The sequence below is a fragment of the Paramisgurnus dabryanus genome, chromosome 10 (genome assembly GCF_030506205.2).
Source record: "Paramisgurnus dabryanus chromosome 10, PD_genome_1.1, whole genome shotgun sequence".
In the NCBI taxonomy this organism is placed as follows: domain Eukaryota; kingdom Metazoa; phylum Chordata; class Actinopteri; order Cypriniformes; family Cobitidae; genus Paramisgurnus; species Paramisgurnus dabryanus.
In genome coordinates, this window is record NC_133346.1 from 14,379,274 (window position 1) to 14,401,783 (window position 22,510).

General features: G+C 34.9%; 3 protein-coding genes across 3 annotated transcripts; all 3 read left to right on the forward strand.

Annotated features, from left to right (window-relative positions):
* Positions 1 to 442: 442 nt before the first annotated feature.
* On the forward strand, positions 443 to 10,486 carry LOC135779796 (nectin 1a). Its single transcript, XM_065290706.2, has 9 exons — positions 443 to 597; positions 944 to 1,300; positions 1,378 to 1,496; positions 7,504 to 7,657; positions 7,950 to 8,065; positions 8,180 to 8,333; positions 8,602 to 8,985; positions 9,968 to 10,061; positions 10,145 to 10,486. Exons 1-9 carry the CDS (start codon positions 540 to 542, stop codon positions 10,233 to 10,235), a joined length of 1,527 nt encoding a protein of 508 aa, XP_065146778.1. The 5' UTR covers positions 443 to 539; the 3' UTR covers positions 10,236 to 10,486.
* A 2,499-nt stretch (positions 10,487 to 12,985) lies between these two features.
* Positions 12,986 to 16,437, forward strand: LOC135779884 (uncharacterized). The gene is made up of 6 exons (XM_065290787.2): positions 12,986 to 13,110; positions 13,630 to 13,746; positions 13,849 to 13,906; positions 14,060 to 14,127; positions 14,539 to 14,612; positions 15,652 to 16,437. The coding sequence occupies exons 1-6, from the start codon at positions 13,104 to 13,106 to the stop codon at positions 16,039 to 16,041; spliced, it is 714 nt and encodes a 237-aa protein (XP_065146859.1). The 5' UTR covers positions 12,986 to 13,103; the 3' UTR covers positions 16,042 to 16,437.
* An 836-nt stretch (positions 16,438 to 17,273) lies between these two features.
* On the forward strand, positions 17,274 to 18,754 carry timm10b (translocase of inner mitochondrial membrane 10 homolog B (yeast)). The gene is made up of 3 exons (XM_065290705.1): positions 17,274 to 17,460; positions 17,556 to 17,651; positions 17,889 to 18,754. Exons 1-3 carry the CDS (start codon positions 17,434 to 17,436, stop codon positions 18,552 to 18,554), a joined length of 789 nt encoding a protein of 262 aa, XP_065146777.1. The 5' UTR covers positions 17,274 to 17,433; the 3' UTR covers positions 18,555 to 18,754.
* Positions 18,755 to 22,510: the final 3,756 nt, after the last annotated feature.

Here is a 22,510-nt window from a genome sequence, read left to right on the forward strand (position 1 = left end):
AAAATGCCTGTCTGCTGTGTATGTGTGTGTGGGTGCAAGCTCATGTGTGTGTGCACACGTAAGCATGTTTCTAGATGCACGTATGTTTCAGTGAAGGCAACCACAGTTTGTCACATAAATGCATCCTGACAGGAAATTGATGAAGGCCTGACTGTCAACAGCTCGATAAAATAAAGTCACGTAGATCTGCATTAAAGCAAAGCCTTGTGATAAAAAAAACACAAAAACAGCATAAATGAAGTGAATCATTTCAAAATTAAATAAAGTGTGTAAGAGGTTAAAGCGATAAAAAAACCATGTAATTCTGCTTTTGACACTAAAGTGCTCTAAGTAAAAGCATCCTTTGTCTATTCAGATGGGCAAATGCACCACAGCACTGCTGAAGTGAAACTAAATGACTGTTGATACAGACAGGCTATAGAGGTCGGTTTTGTTAGACGATGAAAATAAAACTGTTCCTGTCTCTCTGGTGGTGTAGCTCACTTCCTGCGCTTTGACGCTGTTTAGCACTTTGAGTTCTGACTGACATTGACACAGATATGGATTTTTTTATAACTGTGGCGACTTATAAACTTATTTTAATGTGCATCATACAAGGTAAGTGTGGTTTGATCTTTTTCACAAAGAATATATTCACAAATACTATAATGCTAATAAAAGCATCAGCTTATTTATATTTCATAGAATGATGCTAAATGTGTTTCTTTAGCTCGGCTGATAGAGCATTGTGTTAGCTGTGTAAAAGGTCATGGGTTTGATCCCAGGGAATACACGTGTTGATAAAATGTGTAGCTTGAATGCAATGAAAGTTGCTTTTGGAGAAAATGTTTAGAAATTTTTCCTTATGAAAATGTAAACTTGTTCATTCATTTCTATGGAATGTATTATTGTCAACTTTTTAATTAAGTAATATGTATCACCACTCACTTAATTTTTTTGGTAGGAACAAATGGCCTTATGATACATCATTACATTTCGAGAAATGCTATGAAGGGAGATAACATCAGCCTGCCTTGCATTGTGGATGAGCAAGAAAAGGTCAACATTATACAGACAGAATGGATTAAACAGAAAAGCGGAACTGATCAAAAGATCGCAGTTTTTCATCCTCATTTCCCAATACAATATCATAAAAATGGTTTTGTTGTGGAGGGAATGAACAGTTCACAAACAGGGAAGCTACTGGGCTCTGTCTTGAATCTGATTCACGTAACACCGGATGACAGCGGCAACTATATATGTGAAATGACTTCTTTTCCATATGGCTCGATTAAGAGTATTACAAAGGTGTATGTCACAGGTAAACTTTTCACAGTTATCTATTTTATCTGAATATTTTGTATACAACACAAATAATCATCAATTTGATAATTTCAGAGCCTCCAGTATCATTAGAGATGTCAAGTTCATATGAATTTGTAAAAGAGGGAGACGAAGTAAAAATGAGATGTTCAGCTAGTCCTCGCCCACTCCGTTATGTACTTCAAAGGTCAAAGGTAAGTGACAGGACATTTACAAAGAGATAGTTCACCCAAAAATGTAACATTAACATTTAGCATCATGTTGCATCCAAACCTGTATGATTTCTTTAGAACAGATGTTATGAAGAATTCAGTGATAAGGTTTTAAGGTAAAGCTTGCGCAATCTATCAAAATGATCAAAACACTGAAAATTTGCATATCACAATATGCATATGGCAAAGGTTTGCAATAACTGGACGTATAAATTATTTCAGGGTTACGTAAAGTCTAAGTTTTAGATCGATGCAGATAGCAGAAAGACTGGCATATACATTTTAGGTCCTGTGCCTGTGTGTGCATGACTTCATGTACGTTGGTTATATAAATTTTAGTTTTTACAGTATAGTAAAAAGTATAGTTTAGTTTAATATAATTTAAACAGATTTTTATAAACTGCATTTTTATGAAAAATACGTAACTTTTTTCAGTTAAAAATAAACAAAAATCAGTTGTTCAGTAAATGTATAAAAAATCAGTGTCTTCTGTACCCTGATTTGCAATGGTAAGCTTATAATAATGATTTATAATTTGCTTGGTCAGGTCATTGCAGAAACTATAAGTTAAACTTTTTGAACTTATAGCGTGATTATGTCACAAGAAAGAAGAGGACCCGGCTACTTTAGTCCTAAGTGACGATCATTTGGGGAATTTCACGTGAACGTCAATTTATTATGTCCTTACATCTGGGAAATCATCTGTTGTTAAAACCATAAAAGCTCAAACTGCAAAGAGCTTGTAATAAAACAAGAGTTAATGCTTTCATGTTTCATACATTTTGTAATTATCCTTTTAAGTCGTAGTTACGAGCTTGTTGTGTTCAGGTGCTTTGTTGTCGAAAAGAATGGAGGACACCAGATATACTTGCATGTGTATTAAAGAAATGTTATTTAAACTCAATGGGGTAGTCCCATACAGAGTTTAAATCATGGGCGTTGGAAGCAAAAGTACTTTTATAGCCTAAAACTTTGCTTACCTTGTTGTGCCACGGGAGTACAGTGTGCAAAAGTAGTGAAAACCTGAAATGGAGTTTAATTTATATGGCCTTTAAATGAGCCAAGTGGAATGGATTTGACTGACGGTGCTCTCACAAGTAAACAGACATACATTCACCTAAAGGATTATTAGGAACACCATACTAATACTGTGTTTGACCCCCTTTTGCCTTCAGAACTGCCTTAATTCTACATGGCATTGATTCAACAAGGTGCTGAAAGCATTCTTTAGAAATGTTGGCCCATATTTATAGGATAGCATCTTGCAGTTGATGGAGATTTGTGGGATTCCGTTCCACCACATCCCAAAGATGCTCTATTGGGTTGAGATCTGGTGACTGTAGGGGCCATTTTAGTACAGTGAACTCATTTTCATGTTCAAGAAACCAATTTGAAATGATTCGAGCTTTGTGACATGGTGCATTATCCTGCTGGAAGTAGCCATCAGAGGATGGGTACATGGTGGACATAAAGGGATGGACATGGTCAGAAACAATGCTCAGGTAGGCTGTGGCATTTAACAATGCCCAATTGGCACTAAGGAGCCTGAAGTGTGCCAAGAAAACATCCCCCACACCATTACACCATTGCATTAAAGAGAAATTGAACAAGTGTTCCTAAGGCTATGTTTACATTAATGCGTTTATCCTTTAAAACGCGTTACTTTTGCTACATTTACGCCTTTCATCTACACTACATCACAGTTTTCGACCCTCATAAACGGATTCGTTCGCAAACGCTGAAGACCCCGTTTTAGTTTGAGAACTCAGACGTTGCTCTGAGTGTAAATGAACATAGATGGAGTCTTATGTAAACGAACAGCTGATGTTAACGTGACAGCGCATCATTTTCAAAGTAAAAATTATTTTATTCATGTAAATGTTGGTTTGTTACGGAGGTTTTGCCAAAAATAGTAAACATCTACCAACCAGCTATTATAAACGCTATATCGGATAGTTTTAACATGTATCCTTATAGATAATGTCTGTTTTATATGAATGTTTGAGTATTGTTGGGTTTAATGTGTTTATGTTTTGTTTAAATGTAGTTAGCTTATGAAAGATAGACTGTAATTTTAAATGCCATATAGGCGTTGCAAAGGCCAATATGAAGGGAGAATTGTAATGGGTCAGACATTATTTTCCAGTTTAATGTAAGTTTTGTTTGCTACTTTAAAATGAATTTCGTTTCAGATAATTTGTCTCTTAATTTTAATCGATGTTTTGTTGATAAGTTTTGTGAATATAAATTAATAAAAACAATAAACTCAACGTCATTAATATAATGCTCGTTTAGGCGCTTGGCTTTTAGCTATTTGTGTGTTGCTAGCGGAGGACGTGCACGGACCTCGCACACTTTTAAAAATTAATGCAATAAGCATTTCTGGTAAAGGTTAAAGCAATACTTCACCTCCTACTATGTTTGATTGAAGTTTGAATTTGCTGATTTATTTTTGCTTTAGTTCGCTATACTGTTAAGTACTGTTCACTTGAATGCTTCTTTTTAAATCATAAAGACCTTTCTGTTTAGTTATAAAATAAAAATTAACCTATTAATCATATTAATATGTTGTAGGGGGGAGCTAGAACAGTATAAGTGTTTATGTTTTGTTTAAATTTAGTTAGCTTACGAAAGATAGACTGTAATTTTAAATGCCATATAGGCGTTGTAAAGGCAAATATGAAGGGAGAATTGTAATGGGTCAGAAATTATTTTCCAGTTTAATGTAAGTTTTGTTTGCTACTTTAAAATGAATTTCGTTTCAGATAATTTGTCTCTTAATTTGAATCGATGTTTTGTTGATAAGTTTTGTGAATATAAATTAATAAAAACAATAAACTCATCATCATTAATATATAATGCTCTTTTAGGCGTTGCGCTTTTAGCTTTTTGTGTGTTGCTAGCGGAGGACGTGCACGGACCTCGCACACTTTTAAAAATTAATGCAATAAACATTTCTGGTAGGCTAAAGCAATACTTCACCTCTTACTATGTTTGATTGAAGTTTGCATTTGCTAAAATTTATTTTTTGCTTCAAGTTCGCTACTGTTTAGTACTGTTCACTTGAATGCTTTCTTTTTAAATCATAAAGACCTTTCTGTTTAGTTATAAAATAAAAATTTACCTATTAATCATATTAATATGTTGTAGGGGGTAGAGATAGAACAGTATAAGACTTTCCCAAACACATTTTTATAGGTTAAAAAATAGTGTCTGTTATAGTTGCCAGCAAAGGACCCAGGTATGAATTTTTGTCAATATCGCACACCCCTAGGCTGCGTAAACGTGCAGGTAAGCTATTATTAGAGTAATAAGTTATTTTACACTTTTATGCGCATGCCCAGTTACATGATTGGTCATGTTTCATGCGTTTATGGTGGTGTATAGTGTGGATGAAGATTCTTTTTTAAATGCCAGTATAAACGAGGATCGTTTTCATTTTAAAATGCCGTTTTAAAACGCAAATGCTCTAATGTAAACATGGCCTAATAATCCTTTAGGTGAGTGTATGTGCTAAAGTAGGGAAAAAGTGAGTGGGTCCAATATCATTGATCTTAAATATAATGGTTTTGTCGCCCATGGTTTATATTTACCCAGGACTAGGCCTCAGTTATATAAGGACATTTAAGTATGTTGCCAGTACCGCTCGCTCTTCATCCTCTACAACAGTAGGAAAATTAGACCTTTCCTATCTGAGCATGCTACACAAGTCCTAGTCCAGGCTCTTGTCCTGTCCAGACTGGAATATTGCAATGGTTACTGGCTGGACTCCCAGCCTGCACAACTAAACCCTTACAGATGATCCAGAATGGTGCGGCAAGAGTGGTCTTCAATGAGCCAAAGAGGGCGAACGTTGTGTGTGTGTAATGTTTCTGTGTCTGGGGCGCACCCCAAACGTGTGTGTATGTAGGTCAGTAAAAAGGGTAAAAACATGTGACCTGAAGCTGAGCTGTAATTGGCTGGTTTTGGATCTGCCTTGGGCGCAGGAATGTGCACCCTAAAACCCTCCCACTTATTTTGTAAGTGAATCAATACTGATTTTTATGTCTTTGACCTCATGTGATTGGATTGTTCTTAAAGTCTCAAAACCGTGTTGCAGATTGCCATGGAACTGCTAGATACGGTACTGATCAGTATAAGCAAGTGAAATATCTTGAGATAAAGGAAAATATGATTTTATGCTTACAAAATCACCCTTTGCAAGACATTTATTTGAAGAATAAATAAAGGATTAAGGAGCTTGGACCAGATTTAGCAGCAAGAAAAAATCATGGTCGAGTTTACACTGTCTGCTTTTCCAGGTCTTATGGCAAACGAGGTTGGCTAACGTTAGCAGGATGCTACAGTAAGTCATTATTTTTTTTCGTGTTTGCTGTTTCAAAGTCTGCGTGATAGAGCGCATTAGAGCTGCCTTTGCGTGGACATGATGCTCAGACAATTCTGTATTTTTCGTGGCTTGGTCAACTTCGTTGCAAAGTAGCATACTGGTCTGTGATAAGGAAACTGTACTGTGTGTGTGCGTGTGTGCATGCATGCGTGTGCATACACGCGTGCACGTGCGTGTGTCTCAAATCAGTTAACCAAAGTCTAATAGAAGAGCGCGAGATCAATCTCTAGAAAGATTAATGCAGACTCTTGTCATTAGATTACCTCAGATAGACGGCATCTTGTTACATATATTTGTCGTCTATCTGAGGTAATCTAATGACAAGAGTCTGCATTAATCTGCTTGCGTTTATTACACAAGATGGTTTCAGATACAGTTTCATGAATTTAATTCAATTTAGATTTTTACACGTTTTTTTGCTATATTGATCGCAATCGTATTTTGTGATTTGATCATATTTGCCTGTTCAGCACAAAGTTGACGTGTTTTATCACCTCAGCTGTCTGTCACTGCGAGATCATTCATTAAGCTGCTTCATGTGATGTTAAAATGCAATGCACACTCTCTGTTCATCTGTTCTCTTCACAAATAAGCAAACGTATTTTAACTTGTATGCTGGTCTTGTAAGTTCATGATTAGAAATAAACATGTAAACAAAAACAATTATTATCATCAAAACATGAAATGACGGATAATAATTGATCGCAGAATTTTTACAAGTGAAAAAGTCTAACGCAACCTCTGGTGTGTGAATGATTACCTTGATTAGTTCATTACTGATAATAAACAAATATTATACTTAGATTCATGGTACATGTACGGAAAATCTGCAGAGCACCAGCTGCCGGCTTTTTTGAAAAGCGCTGTGCTTCCATTGGAAACAAATGGAAACATATGCTGGCCACCGTCATAAAAGCTTTGGTGTGCATGCCCCCTTAGAATGTAATATTGTCATGTCAATGTATAATGACAGACCAGCTATGATGCTGTGATCAAAGACATCAGATTCATCCGCACAGAGTAGCAGGGCAAAGCTCAATGAACATAAGCAAAGTTACTCCGCAAATAACTGCAATTTATATTTCAAACAGAGATGGCGATAGAGAGGCAAAAGTTACAAAGTGCAGCTTTAAAGCATTATCATTTCACATATTGTAGTATTTGGCAAATCATTTTATTTTAAGTTATCAGTTAACTAATTTTTCTTTAATATCATGCAGATCTACTTCACAGCTTGAAAAAAAAAAACTTTTACAATAATATATTGCATAGTGATTCTTATGAAGCCACATGATCGCTTTGGAAAAAAGACCTAAATTCTGCTCTTCACACACAGTTATCATAAAGCATTAGCAGACTTGGAGTATAACACATTATGTGGCTATTTTTTGAGGTTTGACAAATTTGGGTCACATTTATTGTATCTGCAAAAATAATAGATCAAAAGGTTCATTCTTAAGGATTTCTTGTTTTTGTTCCAGTTGCTTTTTGGGTGACCTATCTCTTTCATTTCCAGTACACATAATGATTTATCTTTTCTACATTTTTTTTAACCTAATTTAAAGCAAGAATAAGACTTTGATCTCATTTTCCTTATCACAGGACGAATCGTTTTTACTTGAAAGCTCGAGTGGAGAGTTCAATTTACTCAACATCACCAGAAACAACAGTGATCTGTATGTCTGTTTACCTAAATGGAGGTCTTCAGAACAACATCAGCAAGGTTCAAACGACACCATAAGACTGAATGTGAATTGTAAGTGCTCATATTAGGGATGTAAATCAAATATGCAAAGCAAATAGAAATGGTGATAATCACAAATGGATATGTATAATTTTCTGTAGAGCTCAGACTCATTCGTAATATGTGACACAAATCCATGGCTAAAACATCAAAGTTTGATTTTAATCTTTGACCTTACTCATTCAATATTTAAGATATCAACTATATATTTTCATAAAATTATGTAAGATCACTTTGCGTAGAAAACAGTAAATGCTGGGTTTTCAGAAACTGGGTCACAAATAATTCCTGTTTTCTCAAACAGTTCTTGACAGCATTGAGTGCAACACAAGCAGCCCTTTAAGAGTCACTGTTGGTGAAGATGTGGCGATTTCTTGTGAGGCAAAAGCCTCTCAGCCATTGCTGTATCAGTGGATAAAGGTAAGATTGTTGAATCTGAAATTTTAAGAGATTAATATTGCTTGATTTAAATAGAGTATTTGTATTGTGGTAAATGCCAGAACTTGTTTGACACAAATATGTGATGGTTTGCAGGGTAACACAACGGTTGCTCGCTCTGACACTTTGTCTTTGAGTTCCGTGACTTCTGATCATTCAGGAACATACAGACTGACAGCTGCTTTTCGCAACAATCAACTCCAGACACACATAGACCTTTCTATCCATGTTCTCCCAGTGATAAGCGAAGGTATGAAAAGCCAATTTTTTAATGGAGCTATTTTTTAAATATGGTAACTGAATAATAGACCATAAAACCTCAGAATGCCAAAGCAATGCTCATTGCTGAGCCAGAGATGTATATACATAAAAAGTCACTGAATGCCTTGGGAATTAATTAAACACCGTGAAACAGAGAACATTTAATATACATAAATATTCAGTGAATATATGAAAATGCCATACATAAATGTAATAACATTCTTTACTTTTCACTTTTTCCCTTATTCATGTATAAGAATCCACAACTGAGACGACATCATCCACGACGAAAAGCTTCAGCACTTCATATCTCAATCAAACCACCAAATCCTTGAGTAACTTTACTTCTGATTCATGGAGCACTGATTCTAGGGTGACAACATCACAACCCGGTCACTTTCTAACAAGCACAGAACAACCAAATGCTACAATGACCACTGATGACGGACACACCAGTGATAATAGTCCTTTCAATGGCAGCTCTTTTGCTCCCCCTGTTGGCAATGCATCCACATCACATCCATATTTTTTAAACTCGACAAGCACCTCGTATCTAATCAATTCGACAACTACAGATCCAGCTACCACAAGCAGAACAGTTACCTCTGCGGACACCACAGTGACTGTGATAATAGAACAAGGTACAGTGACACATTTATTCCTTTTGAAATTCTGGTTAGGCATTGATGATTTATTTCTGGTGAAAGTAATGCGGACCATACTAACGGCAAATTATAAAAATTTTGAGAAGTTAATGGTACCACTGGGACATTCTGAAGCACTTTCCACAGCCTGGTCAAAAAGTATGAAGGTAAATCAGTAGCAAAACTTGAGAGCTTGTATTTTAATATTGATCGATTCCAAAGGTTATCATTGCTTTGTTAGTTTTACCCACCACAAGGGGGCGATGTGGCTCTTCTGCTAAGTGACGTCATCAAACCCGGCCTCTCGCTCACCTTTGAGTTTACAAATGCATAAGTAAAAATTGTATTATAAGTCAAAAAGCAAAGATTTGACAGTTTTGATTTGAAACAATGTGTATATTTGTGTTTGTTCAGCAAATCTTATTTTTGTAAAATCTTTTTTTTTTTTGTAAATGCTAGTAAACTTATTTGTCTGCAAATTCAAAATGACAAAACAAGTTTGTGATTACTGTCTACGAGGGCAAATCTCAACATTCAACTTTAGATTTTTATTTTGCAAGTTTTCACATTGTGACTGTGATATTAGTGTACAAGTACAAATATTTATTTTTATACAAATATTATATTTAGAAGTTTTGTTATTGGTTTACCTTCATAAAAATCCTCAAAGACTTCTCCACGGTTATTTGTTCTATTAATTACTGAACAAGATGATCTGTTTACCAGCAATAAATTTGTCAACAATAATGTTGCAGGATCTAATCCTGAATAAATAAAATCAAACACCATCATACATATTTTTCCTACTAATTTTTCTGTTTTACATTACATTTTTGGAGTTAAATTGTTTAAGAACGTATTTTTCTATAGACTTTAAGTAGACAAGATTTATAAAAAGTCTCATTAATGTCAGTATAATTAATTCCTAACAATATTATTGGTTGATCATCTCTCTTTCTTCCATTTTCTTCTTGATCAGACTCAAAACGGGTATCATATATCGTTATCCCAATACTTTTGCTGTTGCTGGTGTTGATTCTTCTACTGTACAGAAGACATATCACACAGAAAAAGTAAGAAATACAAAAATTGTCCACTAAACTGTTCTTTATATCCATATTGGTCATTAATTTTCACTTATGTGTCTTTGTTTCAGAATGGATATGCCACCTCCATTCAAGCCTCCTCCTCCACCAGTAAAGTACACATCAGTGAGAGTCAAGGATATCCCCATGACTGATATTTAAGTGGGACTCTTTGTGCATTTTAGCCCCACCCACAGATCACGGGCCAGAGTTACACTGACTGTTATTATACAAGTTTTCAAATACTTTCAACATGCAAATAGAGAGAGAGTCAAATGCATTTAGTTGTGTTTATATGTAATTAGTTTTTTGCACATTTTTAATTTTAGGTCTATATAAAAATGTTATTTTTATAATTCTTTTGTTTTTTCCAATTGTACAATTTTATTAAATTTAATTCTGTGTTTAACAAATTTGCCAATTTACTGTTATATATTTTCAATATATAAGTCAGTCAGTCTTTGCAATTGAAGAGCTCAGATGCAAAAGCGGCCACATGCACCTTCATCAAAAAGGAGATAATGGGCAAATTAAAAACAACATTTTCACTACTGGAATGGGATGGTCGCTCAAGATAAAGTGAAAATGACAATGTATTTTAATCTACCAAAGTATGAGACACATTTGCACACACCTTCTAGAGTTTACACATCAAGAGTTCTGATCTTTAAAGGTAAAGGGCTTAGGGAAAGATGATTTCCGATTGAAATTTGGCCAATGATATTGACCGAAAGCTCTTAGCACTTATTATACGTACATCAAATATCTTCACTTTAAATCCTCTATATGCATAGAAGACTAAGTGGATGAATGATAGCACTCGAAGCGCCCGTGGATCACATTCAAACTCGGACCTGAATCAAACCCGAATGTGGCAGCCACATGAATCACAGCGCACCCTAATGAGTGGATCTGTTTCTTCATTTTTACATTCTGACTTTTATTATTTGTAATGTTTTAGATGCTAGTGTCTTGTCCAAAAAAGGACAGAAGTTGAGGTTTTTGTCTAAAAAGCTTGCATGCACTTAGAGGGTTTTGCAGCGAAAGACAGTCACTGTTAAATTCCAATGAAATGACTAAAGTGACATTATAATTTACTGCCTAATAACCTTTTTATTGCCATTAAGTTAAATTACTTAACATATACACAAAAAATACTAAATACAAAAAACGGGGTGTTTTGCATCTGAACTCTTAAAGAAACAGTATGTAGGATTGTGGCCAAAACTGGTATTGCAATAACAAAACTTGTGGCTAAAACTGGTACTGCAGTTACCCAACTGGTGGCCAATACACAACATGACAACATAAACATCAGTTGAGGGCTGCAACTCCACTTTTTAAATGACAATATCCTGGCCAGACCACTGTTGTGAGTGATATAAGAATTTGAAATGAAAATGATTTCTTAATGTGACATATCAGGGCCATTTTATGATTAATTGATATAAATTTTCCTTTAAATTGTCCTGCATTTTGACACTGTTTTGATATAGCTGCAAATCTAGCATGTGATACATACACATCATCACGGTCCAAGTGCTTTCCTCTGAAACATACTGTACAGGCTACAGTAGCCGCCTGTTTGAATTAACAAACCGAAGGCGACAACAACTTTTTACAGGCTCCATAAAACCTCAGCTACACCTCAGATAGTAAAGACAAACCAACTGCAAAACCACATCAGACAGAGTGACCAACAGACGGTGTTTATCCTCAATCTTATAGAGCAACGCCAAATATGGCCAGGCTATTTTTAGTCCATAGCCCTTCTTTGGTACCCATTTCTTATTACTACTGTAGAAACAACAACACAAAATTTGTAAACATAATATCACTTAGGTTGCAATTTATGCTGCTAATGCAAAATTTTACTTTTAGTTTTCTTTTCTTCTTTTTGTGTAGAGACGTACTGTATAGAGAGAAGATTAATAAGCATATGTGTGCGCAAAACTAGTGCATGTGTTTTAGGAAGAGATAAAGAGATGAGTTTTGTACATTGTGGTTCTTTGCTTGAACAACAGCTTCATTTTCACTCAAGAGGACGTTTCCTGCTCTTGCTTTTGTGGCCGGAAATGGAAAATTCAAAAAGGATTGATTGTGTCAAAGTTGAGATCATCTGTATCCTGTACCACGTCTCCAGTCAATGTTGTACATAATATTGGGTAATTGAATAAATGTAAATACAGTACATTTATTCAATTACCCAATGTATGTGAAACTCAATTATTGTTTAGTAAAAGTTTTTATTTTTTATTTTTTTTATTCATTTTTTGTTATTTGTGTGTTTATATCTTTGCATCATGAATACAGATCAGCTTTGGTCTGTTTAATATGGGCTTGTGTGGTCCTTTTATAAACATTACCTGAACGCAGTGTTACAAGAAATAGTACATTTAATTTTAGAAAATATTGTCTTTAACTACATTTTTATGTATTAAATATTGTGTCATCCTCAGAATCACAATTTCAGTAAGGTTTTATATTTAAAACTTTGCACATGATTGTGAAATTATTTGTTTTATTTTGCATTACATTATACAAGCTGTATTAGCTTAGTTTACATTAGTAGGCTATTTGATTCCTGTATACTTAGTTTTAAATCAGAATTTTACTGATGACCTAAATCAATACAAACTTTCAAAAATTGCTAAATAATAATTAACTTACGAGGAACTCATTTCACAAACTTTACAAAACATGGTAAACAACAACAATAAACTTATAAAACAGAAAGTCTAAAAATATATTTTAATTATATTACATATAATTATATTATAATAAAACATATTTTATTCATTTTCTTACGTTATGAGGAGATCAGTGAGACTGTTTTAATGACACAATGTGATTCGTGTGATGTTTGCAACGAATAAGGTGGCCGCCACATTTCCTGTTTGTAACCGTAAAAGTCTAAAGACGACAAAAATAGCTGCAACACTTGTGCACCTCGTCTTGAACATGCTCGCGCACAGGTGAACGCGTTTTTATCACACAAAGTGTTTATCGGACATCTGACCCTAAAGCAAGATGTCAGGTAAGTGGTAGAGGATGTTTTAGATTTTTTGAATACATGAGAACAATTTTTTCTGTATTTCAGCAAGTTTTTTAATCTCTTTGAGTAGGTGTTTATTGTTATATATTTTTAAGGTCATCCATTTTTGTATTTAAGATATAAGACAGAAAATTAATTCAAATGAATTCAAGCCTCTTTGTAATCCTAGAGTATATTAATGTTTATTGGAACATTTCAATTGATAAAGAAAGTGCATAAATGATTGTTGATAATCATATCTGGGTGATTTTAGAAGCGACTTTTATTATTTGTGCTGCTTACAAAATCGAAGTAATTTAAGTTTGCATTATCTCCATGCCAATAATAATATGTAACAGAAAAGTCCTGTATAAAATCTATTATAAAGGTTTTGTCAAACAAACAAATATATGGATCAGTATAATATATATTGATTTAGATTTAATATCACTGATATTAGTGATTATTTAGAGAGTCCATAATATCCATTAAATCTAACCTGTAATTTAAATCTGTCTGTAGGTGATGCGTGCACAAATTCATATGTGGCTATTGCTCTGATATCTCTTGGACTGGTGATATCTGTTTGTTTAAATGTTACTCTCTATTTATTAAGAAGACAGGATAGATATAAAAGAGGTAAGTGCTATTCAGTAACACTAATGTGAAATTTGAAAGAACGCATTAAGTAATGTTACATTTGATCAAACTGAAACATTTTATCTTTTGATTTTATTTTAGCTAATGAAGACCCTTTTGACTATGGAGAGGAGGAATTTCGTAGAAATTCAATTGACAGGTGACGATCAACACACTGTTTCCAATGAATTTTAAAAAAAATGCTGCAACTTGACAAAAGCAGTTTATTAATTTTATTTTTTTGACATAATCATACTCTTAACCCACAACTCTTTACAATAGATAATTGACAGCTTGGTTATCTGTCATGCAGGTTTGAAGACGATGAAATGGAAAGACAGGAGAATCCAATTTATGGGAATATCTGTTTAGAAGTAGGAGGTGGGTTTATCTCACAAATACACTTTGGGATAATGCTGGGATATTTTCAACACAGCATTGGATCAAAAAGGCACAAGCCCAGCCCATTCGGTTGTAATTTATGCTGGGTTGTTTCAACAAATTGTTGGGTCAAATATAATTTATTTATTTTTTTGTTTAATTTAACCCAATAGCAGGGCTTGTCCCTTTTTGACCCAATGCTGGGTTGAAAATAACCCAGCATTTTAAGAGTGTATTTAATATTTTATTTAATCCAGTCTCTTATTCATGCAATTTTTCAGATGAAACACATCCTAACATGGCACCTAGACAATGACATTACAAATTATTTATTATTTATAGTCACATCTAATAATTCATAAAGGAAGATATTGGTATTTATTCATTCCTCCATCTGATTCTTCTAATCAGGATCTTTCAGAATGCCTGAAGATGTGTGCTATGAACAAATGTCACAGGCAAGCACATCAAAAAAGACTTTAAAGGTATGCTTTTCTCTCGGATGACTTGGAAGTTTGTTTGCATTTGTCACATTTTCCAAATAATGCAAAATATTAATTCTTGATTTCAATGTTCACATTTTTGCTTTCCTAATGTAAACACGAAGATCTCCAAATAACTTAAATAGTAAACATTTCAGGTTTTAAAAACATTTTATCTCAATTACTGCACTGATTTATTATTTATTTATATATATTATTATTTATTAGATGAACGCATCCAATCAGCATTTGGATAGTGTGTCTTTATACGAGTTAATGTATTTTTTAGAAACCATTGCATGGCTTGCAGATATTTTAAATCCTTAAACTTATAAAACAGTTATATACCAAAGTTACAGAACTGCATTTTTAAAATTACTTTATGACATCTGATTTTATCAGTGTTTTTTTTTTAAACATCAGCAGATAGCTATCTGTGAAAGTACACATGAAAACTATTTCAGGCATCCCCTCCCACGTATTTTTATATAGAGCAGGCATGTGTGTACTAGAAACATAGCTTTTAATGAATGCAGCTGTGGTCAGAGATCTCAGACCACTGTGCAAAAGTAAATGCGTCAAAGGCTTCATGCTTATACCACAATAATAACTTGCATGTGAAACATTTAATGTCTATCAGCAAAGATCTTTTGCAAAGAACTAATGGAGTCTTATTTAGTAAAATTTACTTTGACATTGCGGTTTCGATATTTCGAATACTGTTTGCCAGTACGCTTACTGTAGCTCAGGGATGCGAGATATTATATTGTCAGGTTTATGCTGAGAGATACATGTATTGTATACATAAAAAGGCCTTCAAGTAAATGTCACAATCACTTTACGTAAAGTTATTGTGAAATGTACTTGAAGGCCTTTTTTTATGTTGTAATTTGTACATCAATGTAATTCAGGATCAAAATTATAAATAAGTCAATATTTATAAAAACATGGCTGCTATACTTTTCTGTGACACATTTTGACAACTTCAGCTACATCAAACCAGTTATAATAATAATACCAAACGTAAATAATTATTCCACAGGTCCATCAGGGAGATGTGTCCTATGCTTCTCTTGATCTTTCAGCAAATAAAAAGCGTAAGAAGAAACGAAAATTCCAAAAACAGGCTCAGACCCACCAAGCTCAGACACATCCACAACCTGTTTCTCAGCAGAACTGTGAGGACCAGGACATTGACGCAGACATCACCCTCCCATCACGAACCAGCAGTCTCACGGTTTCACGGCATAGTATCTACCTCAACAGCCATCAAGTAGCCCTGGAGGCAGAGGAGAGAGAGAGGGAGAGAGAAAGGGTGAGGGAGTTAGAGAGGGAGAGAAATGAAACTGAAGAGTTTGAGTTAAGAAATTCACATGAAGACTTTGACCACTCACTCGGCAGATCAAGACAAAGTCTGGAAGAGAATAGTTAACAAAACTTTTGCATCCTTAAAGATGAAACATCATACTGTGGGCGGAGCTGTCAACAGCTCAGATATCACAAATAAGAACTCATAGTATAATGCAAAGGTCACAAGGTTTTGGGTGAGAAGTGAGGAAATTGTCACACAATTCTCTGCCTTTGCAAAAGCATAAAAAGGAGACCTTTTATTTTGAGGATGTGTTAATAGAGTTCGCTATAATGATGAACTTTTTTGTTGTTGTTGCATGTGGAAACTTTTAATGTTGGTCTGTTATGCAATTGTACATATATTAAAATGACATGCTAGCACATATTTCTCTATTGTTTAACAGTTAATAATTAATAAAAAATAATGAATGAATTAAAGATTGTGTATACATTCATGATTAAAGGCTTAATTCAATTTAAATTATGGTTATGGTGGATGTGTTTTTGTGCTTTTTTTACTTTAAAGGTCTTAACGTTTAAAAATGAAAAAGCATAATAACCACAGTTCGGAAAAATACTGAAATGAGACACATGCAATTCAATTAAAAGTCATATATACAGACCAAATATCTTAAAGCAACTTTTAGTCTTTACTATAGTAAACTGTAGTACATCGTTATATAATGTAATATACTACATACTATATGTGTATATTACTACACTGTATTAACAATATGAATTGATACTATGAAGTATTACTTTTATATTTAATATAAATTCATAAACACTTTAGTTTCTTCTACATACATTTTTCTACAGTTAGTTTACTACAGTATTTTCATTTAGGATGACAAACAAACATAAGGCGTTTCTCAATCCAAAGGCTGCAACCTCTGTAGCTCGCATTTCTCGGCTCCTTACGTCATAAAGACTGTCTTATTTCAAAATATTAACAATTATAAACTTGACTATTATTTTAGTTAATCGTAAATTGTTGTAATATGCTTATGAATTACGAATTTAATGCTCAGTTAACTTAAATAAAGCTTAATTGCATATACGACCTCCGCAGGCTGCAGTCTTTGGATTGAGAAACGGCCATAAACTAATAGGCTTGTTCGACTTCATGCGGCGCCCCAAGAATCGGCACGCGGATGACGTCAAAGTATCGCGAGAGCAAGACGAAATATGATTTCTTGAATCATTCTCGCGATACTCTGACTCTGCTTTCGGTTCTTGCGGCGCCGCATGAAGTCGAACAAGCCTAATGTAAAAGGACCAACTTCCGCCGAACCTTTATGTGACGTTGTTTGTAGTCACGTGATTGCAAACATGGCCGCGCGCTGCTGAAAGTCATGCGACAGTTTTTGGACATAATTTTGGCTTTGCTTGTCTGTTTGTATTTGTAGTATATTGCAGTATATTTAAACTTAAATATATTGTGAATTCGACGTATACTGTAAGCAATATTACAATGGATCACGATGGACAACTGCGAAACGTGAGTAGATATAGCGCGTGCAGCACTTCTCACGTTTCACCATTTCACAGTCATTACACGACAAATGCTGTATAATGTTATTGTTGTATTTACAGTTGCGGGACTTCCTCCTCGTGTACAATCGCATGACGGAAATCTGCTTCCAGCGGTGCACGAGCAACTTCAACTACAGAAATCTGACAATGGATGAGGTGAATGGTGTCTGATTTACTAAATTAACCATTATGTAATGCAACTGTAATAAGTATATTTTAAATTACTATGAAAAAGCATGCACTAAATGACAGGCAGCTTACTATTACCTTTCATTCTAAATATTATAATATTTTACATCTCCTACATATTATTTAAAAAACAAAAGAAAATATCCATTTATGTAAATGCGTGTGTTAATACAAATTCACATTTTCTTAATTTGTTCCACCCAGGAGCGTTGTGTGGACAGTTGTGCGGGTAAATTAATAAGGACCAATCATCGTTTAATGGGGACGTATGTGCAGCTGATGCCTGCGATGGTGCAGAAACGCATGCAGGAGATGGAGAGCAAGGCTGCAGAAGTAGCAAAAGCTGAAGCTGCAGCACATGGAGGTGCAATAGAAAACCCACCTCCTGTAATGATGGACACACAACCTGTGCCTCCATCCATCCCTGGTATCCCAGCCACAACATCTTCAGTAGAAATCCCCTCAGCCTTCGATCATGCATCATCAGGGCTCACTATGCCATCAAATATGACTCCTCAAATAGCTTCAGCTCATAATCATCCATCAGAAATCATCACATCACCTTTGGTTTTTGAGTCAGCCACACAAGCAACAGAAACAGCCAAGGTGTCTCTCCCATTCATGTCTACCAGTGAAGCATCATTGCCAGCGGTATCTCCTAATGCACAAACTGATCCTTTACAAGGAACCGTAACTGTGTCACCAGTAATATCCACATCTACAAGTTCTAGTGTAGGTTCCCTCTCAAGTGCAGTGGCAGGTATCCCAGTAGAAAAATTAAATCTAAACCCCAGCAGTTTGACAGCTATATCTGCATCTGAAACACGGTCTACAGCCGGAACAGCCCAGATTTCCCCAAAAACATCCTGATGGCATGCAGAAAAAGAAAAAGAGAAGACAGAGATGTTATTTATGCTGCACTGAGCATATGCAGTCTTAACCGACAGGAATCATAGAAGCCTTTTAAAAGTCTTGATCACTTTCAGTTAAATGAACTTTTACAAAACCTATGTATTGCTGGCTTACAAGTGAACTCTGTCTTTTAATTAAAATGAATTGTAAAATCTGAAGATGTTTTGTCCTCCTGCTGTATTTTTAAATCTCTATAGTGTATTTCAAAAGAACTGAGCATATTTAGACAGATTTTGGTGTATTCAAAAATTTGAAGTGACCTTATGTGATTTTTTTTAAGATGCACGTTTGCTTAAATGCTTAAAATGTCCATAGATTTTGTCTGGGCTTTATCACATCATGTTAGTATTATGACTTGTAAGACAAACATCAAAGTTTAAGCCCTAAACGGACAAACTGTTCTTTAGAGTGTGATTCGTCCCTACGTTGTTTTAGATGACAACATGTTTGTCCTGTGCCAGCTATATAGTCCAGGCAAACTAACTCATTTTGGAGCAAAAAATAGAAGTAATTGTAAAAGAATTTTTTTCAGCATAGATCATTTCTATGAGGTGTCCAGAACAACATACTAAAAGTCCTAAGAAATCCTAGTTGAGGAAATATGTTAATTTCTCATCAATCCGAAATGTGTGCCAATAAGGCCAGAATACAATACACCCCAATGGGGCTATTTTTTTCCTTTACTCCTATCAAAATGAAACTTTACACAATGAAAGTACCCATGAAAAGTAAATTTTTTTGTATTACAAGTTGCTTTGAAAATTAAATTTAATATGCATATGAGCTATACACTAATCGAATATGCCCAAAATACACCCAAAAGTAACTTTTTGGTATTACAAGTTTCTTTTGAAATGAATTTGAATATCCACATGAGCTTTACACTTATTTAATATGTCCTAATTTGCATAGGCAGAAACATCATTCATATGTTTGATAAATATATCAGCCCAATGTTCATCCAATCATCCTGCTGCTTTTAGACTGGCCTCTAACCTGAAAACTGCCTGGCTTGGTAAGTCCTGCCAGCTGTATAACCCCCACCGGTATAATCTTCAGGGTCACGGAGTAACACAAGCCTGAACAGAAGGGGAGAGTTGTGTTTTTTGTGTGTGTTTTTGTTATTACATTTTTTTATGTTTTTTATCCAGCCTGGATCCTCAACCCCTTCTGTGTGGCTTTTGGTTCGGGCACCCCCATATCATTTCCTGGTTTGTTCTTTACTTGGTTCTTCCACTCTGGGTTATATTCATCTGATAAAATTGCCTCACTAAAGCAATCTGAATTGCAGCACTAGCAAAATCTGTACAATTTAAATGCATGTTAAGCTAAAAAATAGATCAATACAGTAAATTTATTAACAAAACACAAGAAAGACTGATTCCTTTTTTCTTAAGGTCACTAGTATAACAGCATAAATGTACCTGAGGTTTCCTTGCAGCATTGATATGGGTAAAAAAAATTGCATTACAAAATACATTCATAACAATGCAGTGCAATTGGCCATTTATTTATTTTGTTCACTATTATGAGTCAGTGCTGAAACAATTTATATAAAATCCTCTTATGTTTCAGAATTTAAATGACATTTTTATTAAGAATGTGTAATTGATTGTTTTCCATACTTACATTTTAATTAGGGAACGAAAACCTATACCATATTATAGATTTTTATTTAAAAGCAACTAAATGATTTCAGACTTTTTCCATTCAAGATGACACATTGAGCTCTTCAAACAATCCAACCACAATCATTTTGAGGCTGTAATTCTACATCTCGTCTATTTGGCATAGGAAAGGGATGGCACTGAAAAAAGTAAAGAATGACACGAGCTTTCTCAAACAAGCTAAGGTGTTTAGCCAGTCACAGGAAAATGTGGGAAAAGGCATCATCATTGCAGGTGAAAAAGCTCTAGTATCACTGTATGGGGGCAAAAGGATGAATCACTGGACATGCTGAGATAACAGGCAATTCTTTATTAAAGTAACTCAGAACTCATCTCCAGTGGAAGCTCAATCTCTTCCTCCAACGTCAGCAGCTGCAAAGTTCCATAGTCGTTGGGTCTTTTACCAAATGATGAAGTGGAAAGGGGGAAGTGAACCTATGGACCCAAAACCTTGGGGGTGCCATGTTTTGGATGGGAGATTAATGCCAATAATGACTGATCAGCCAAGCAGCGTAACGAGCCAACACCATGTCAATTTTTTCCCAGGCTGGGAGGACCAGCTTAAACCAGCTACTGCCACCTTAAATCAGCAAAAACCAGTTACCAGCTTATGCTGGTCTTAGCCGAATTTTTGTTAATCACTGCTGTGACTAAACCAATACGCATAGGTCTAAAAGGTACCAAATTGTGAAAAGCGCTATATAAATAAAATTGAATCGAAAAAAATTAAATACATAAATAAGATGCTCACTTACATTTTAGGCTATAGCGTTACATTATAACCACATTATACTTTATAGCGGCATTTTCCAGGCTTCAGATCTGGATGGCATGATGCACACAGCAGCTCTAAACTTCAGCTCAATCATTACATTTGCAGAAAGATTGATCCATACCATTTAAAATCATGTTTACTTACTGCTGCACTTTTGGAGTTGATAGTTACGTCCACTGTAGTTGCAAGAAAGACTGCAGCACAAAGAGATGCACATGCAAAAAACATGGACCCCCTTGCACTAACATTTGTGGAAAATGTTGTGGTAATAGCTGTACAAACTCACAGTTGCCTGATTTATCAGATGAATATGACCCAGAGGGGAAGAACTAAGCAAAGAACAAACCAGGAACTGATATAGGAGGTGCCAGAACCATGAGCCACAGAGAAGGGGTCGAGGATCCAGGCTGGATTTAAAAAAAGATGTAAAAACAAAATCACCAAAAAACAAAAACACGAAAAAGGCCTCCCCTTCTGTTGCTACCTTGTTGTGGTGGGGAGGCTTGTGTTCCTCCGTGACCCTGAAGATTATACCGGTGGGGGTTATACAGCTGGCAGGAACTACCAAGCCAGGCAGTTTTCAGGTTAGAGGCCAGTCTAAAAGCAGCAGGATGATTGGATGAACATTGGGCCGATATATTTATCATATGAATGATGTTTCTGCCTATGCAAATTAGGACATATTAAATAAGTGTAAAGCTCATGTGGATATTCAAATTCATTTCAAAAGAAACTTGTAATACCAAAAAGTTACTTTTGGGTGTATTTTGGGCATATTCGATTAGTGTATAGCTCATTTGCATATTAAATTTAATTTTCAAAGCAACTTGTAATACAAAAAAATTTACTTTTCATGGGTACTTTCATTGTGTAAAGTTTCATTTTGATAGGAGTAAAGGAAAAAAATAGCCCCATTGGGTTGTACTGTAGTATGGCCTTATTGACACACATTTCGGATTGATGAGAAATTAACATATTTCCTCAACTAGGATTTCTTAGGACTTTTAGTATGTTGTTCTGGACACCTCATAGAAATGATCTATGGTGAAAAAAATTATTTTACAATTAGTCTGTCGTAAAACGCTATTTTGCCTGGACTAATATGTGTTTTGAAATTGAGGGGTGAGATGTTGGTTGCTATTCTCAATCTCACCACTAGCTGGCGCAAAAATGTACACATACCACCTAGAAATCAACATAGAAAATATGAAAAAGAACAACCCAGTAACTTAGTTTTGGTAAAACATTCTTTGCAAACATGTAAAAACGGGGGCATTAAAATTGGCTCCCCTTGTGATGTCAAAAGGGGATCACAATTGAGTTTCGATTTTAACAAACCACCATTATGGTGATCAGTGTTTGCATTTAATTTGCATTAAAAAGGACACACCCATAAATGGCACAGCAATTTTAACATGTTATAATAAATTATCAATATGGTATTTTGAGCTTAAACTTCACATACATACTCT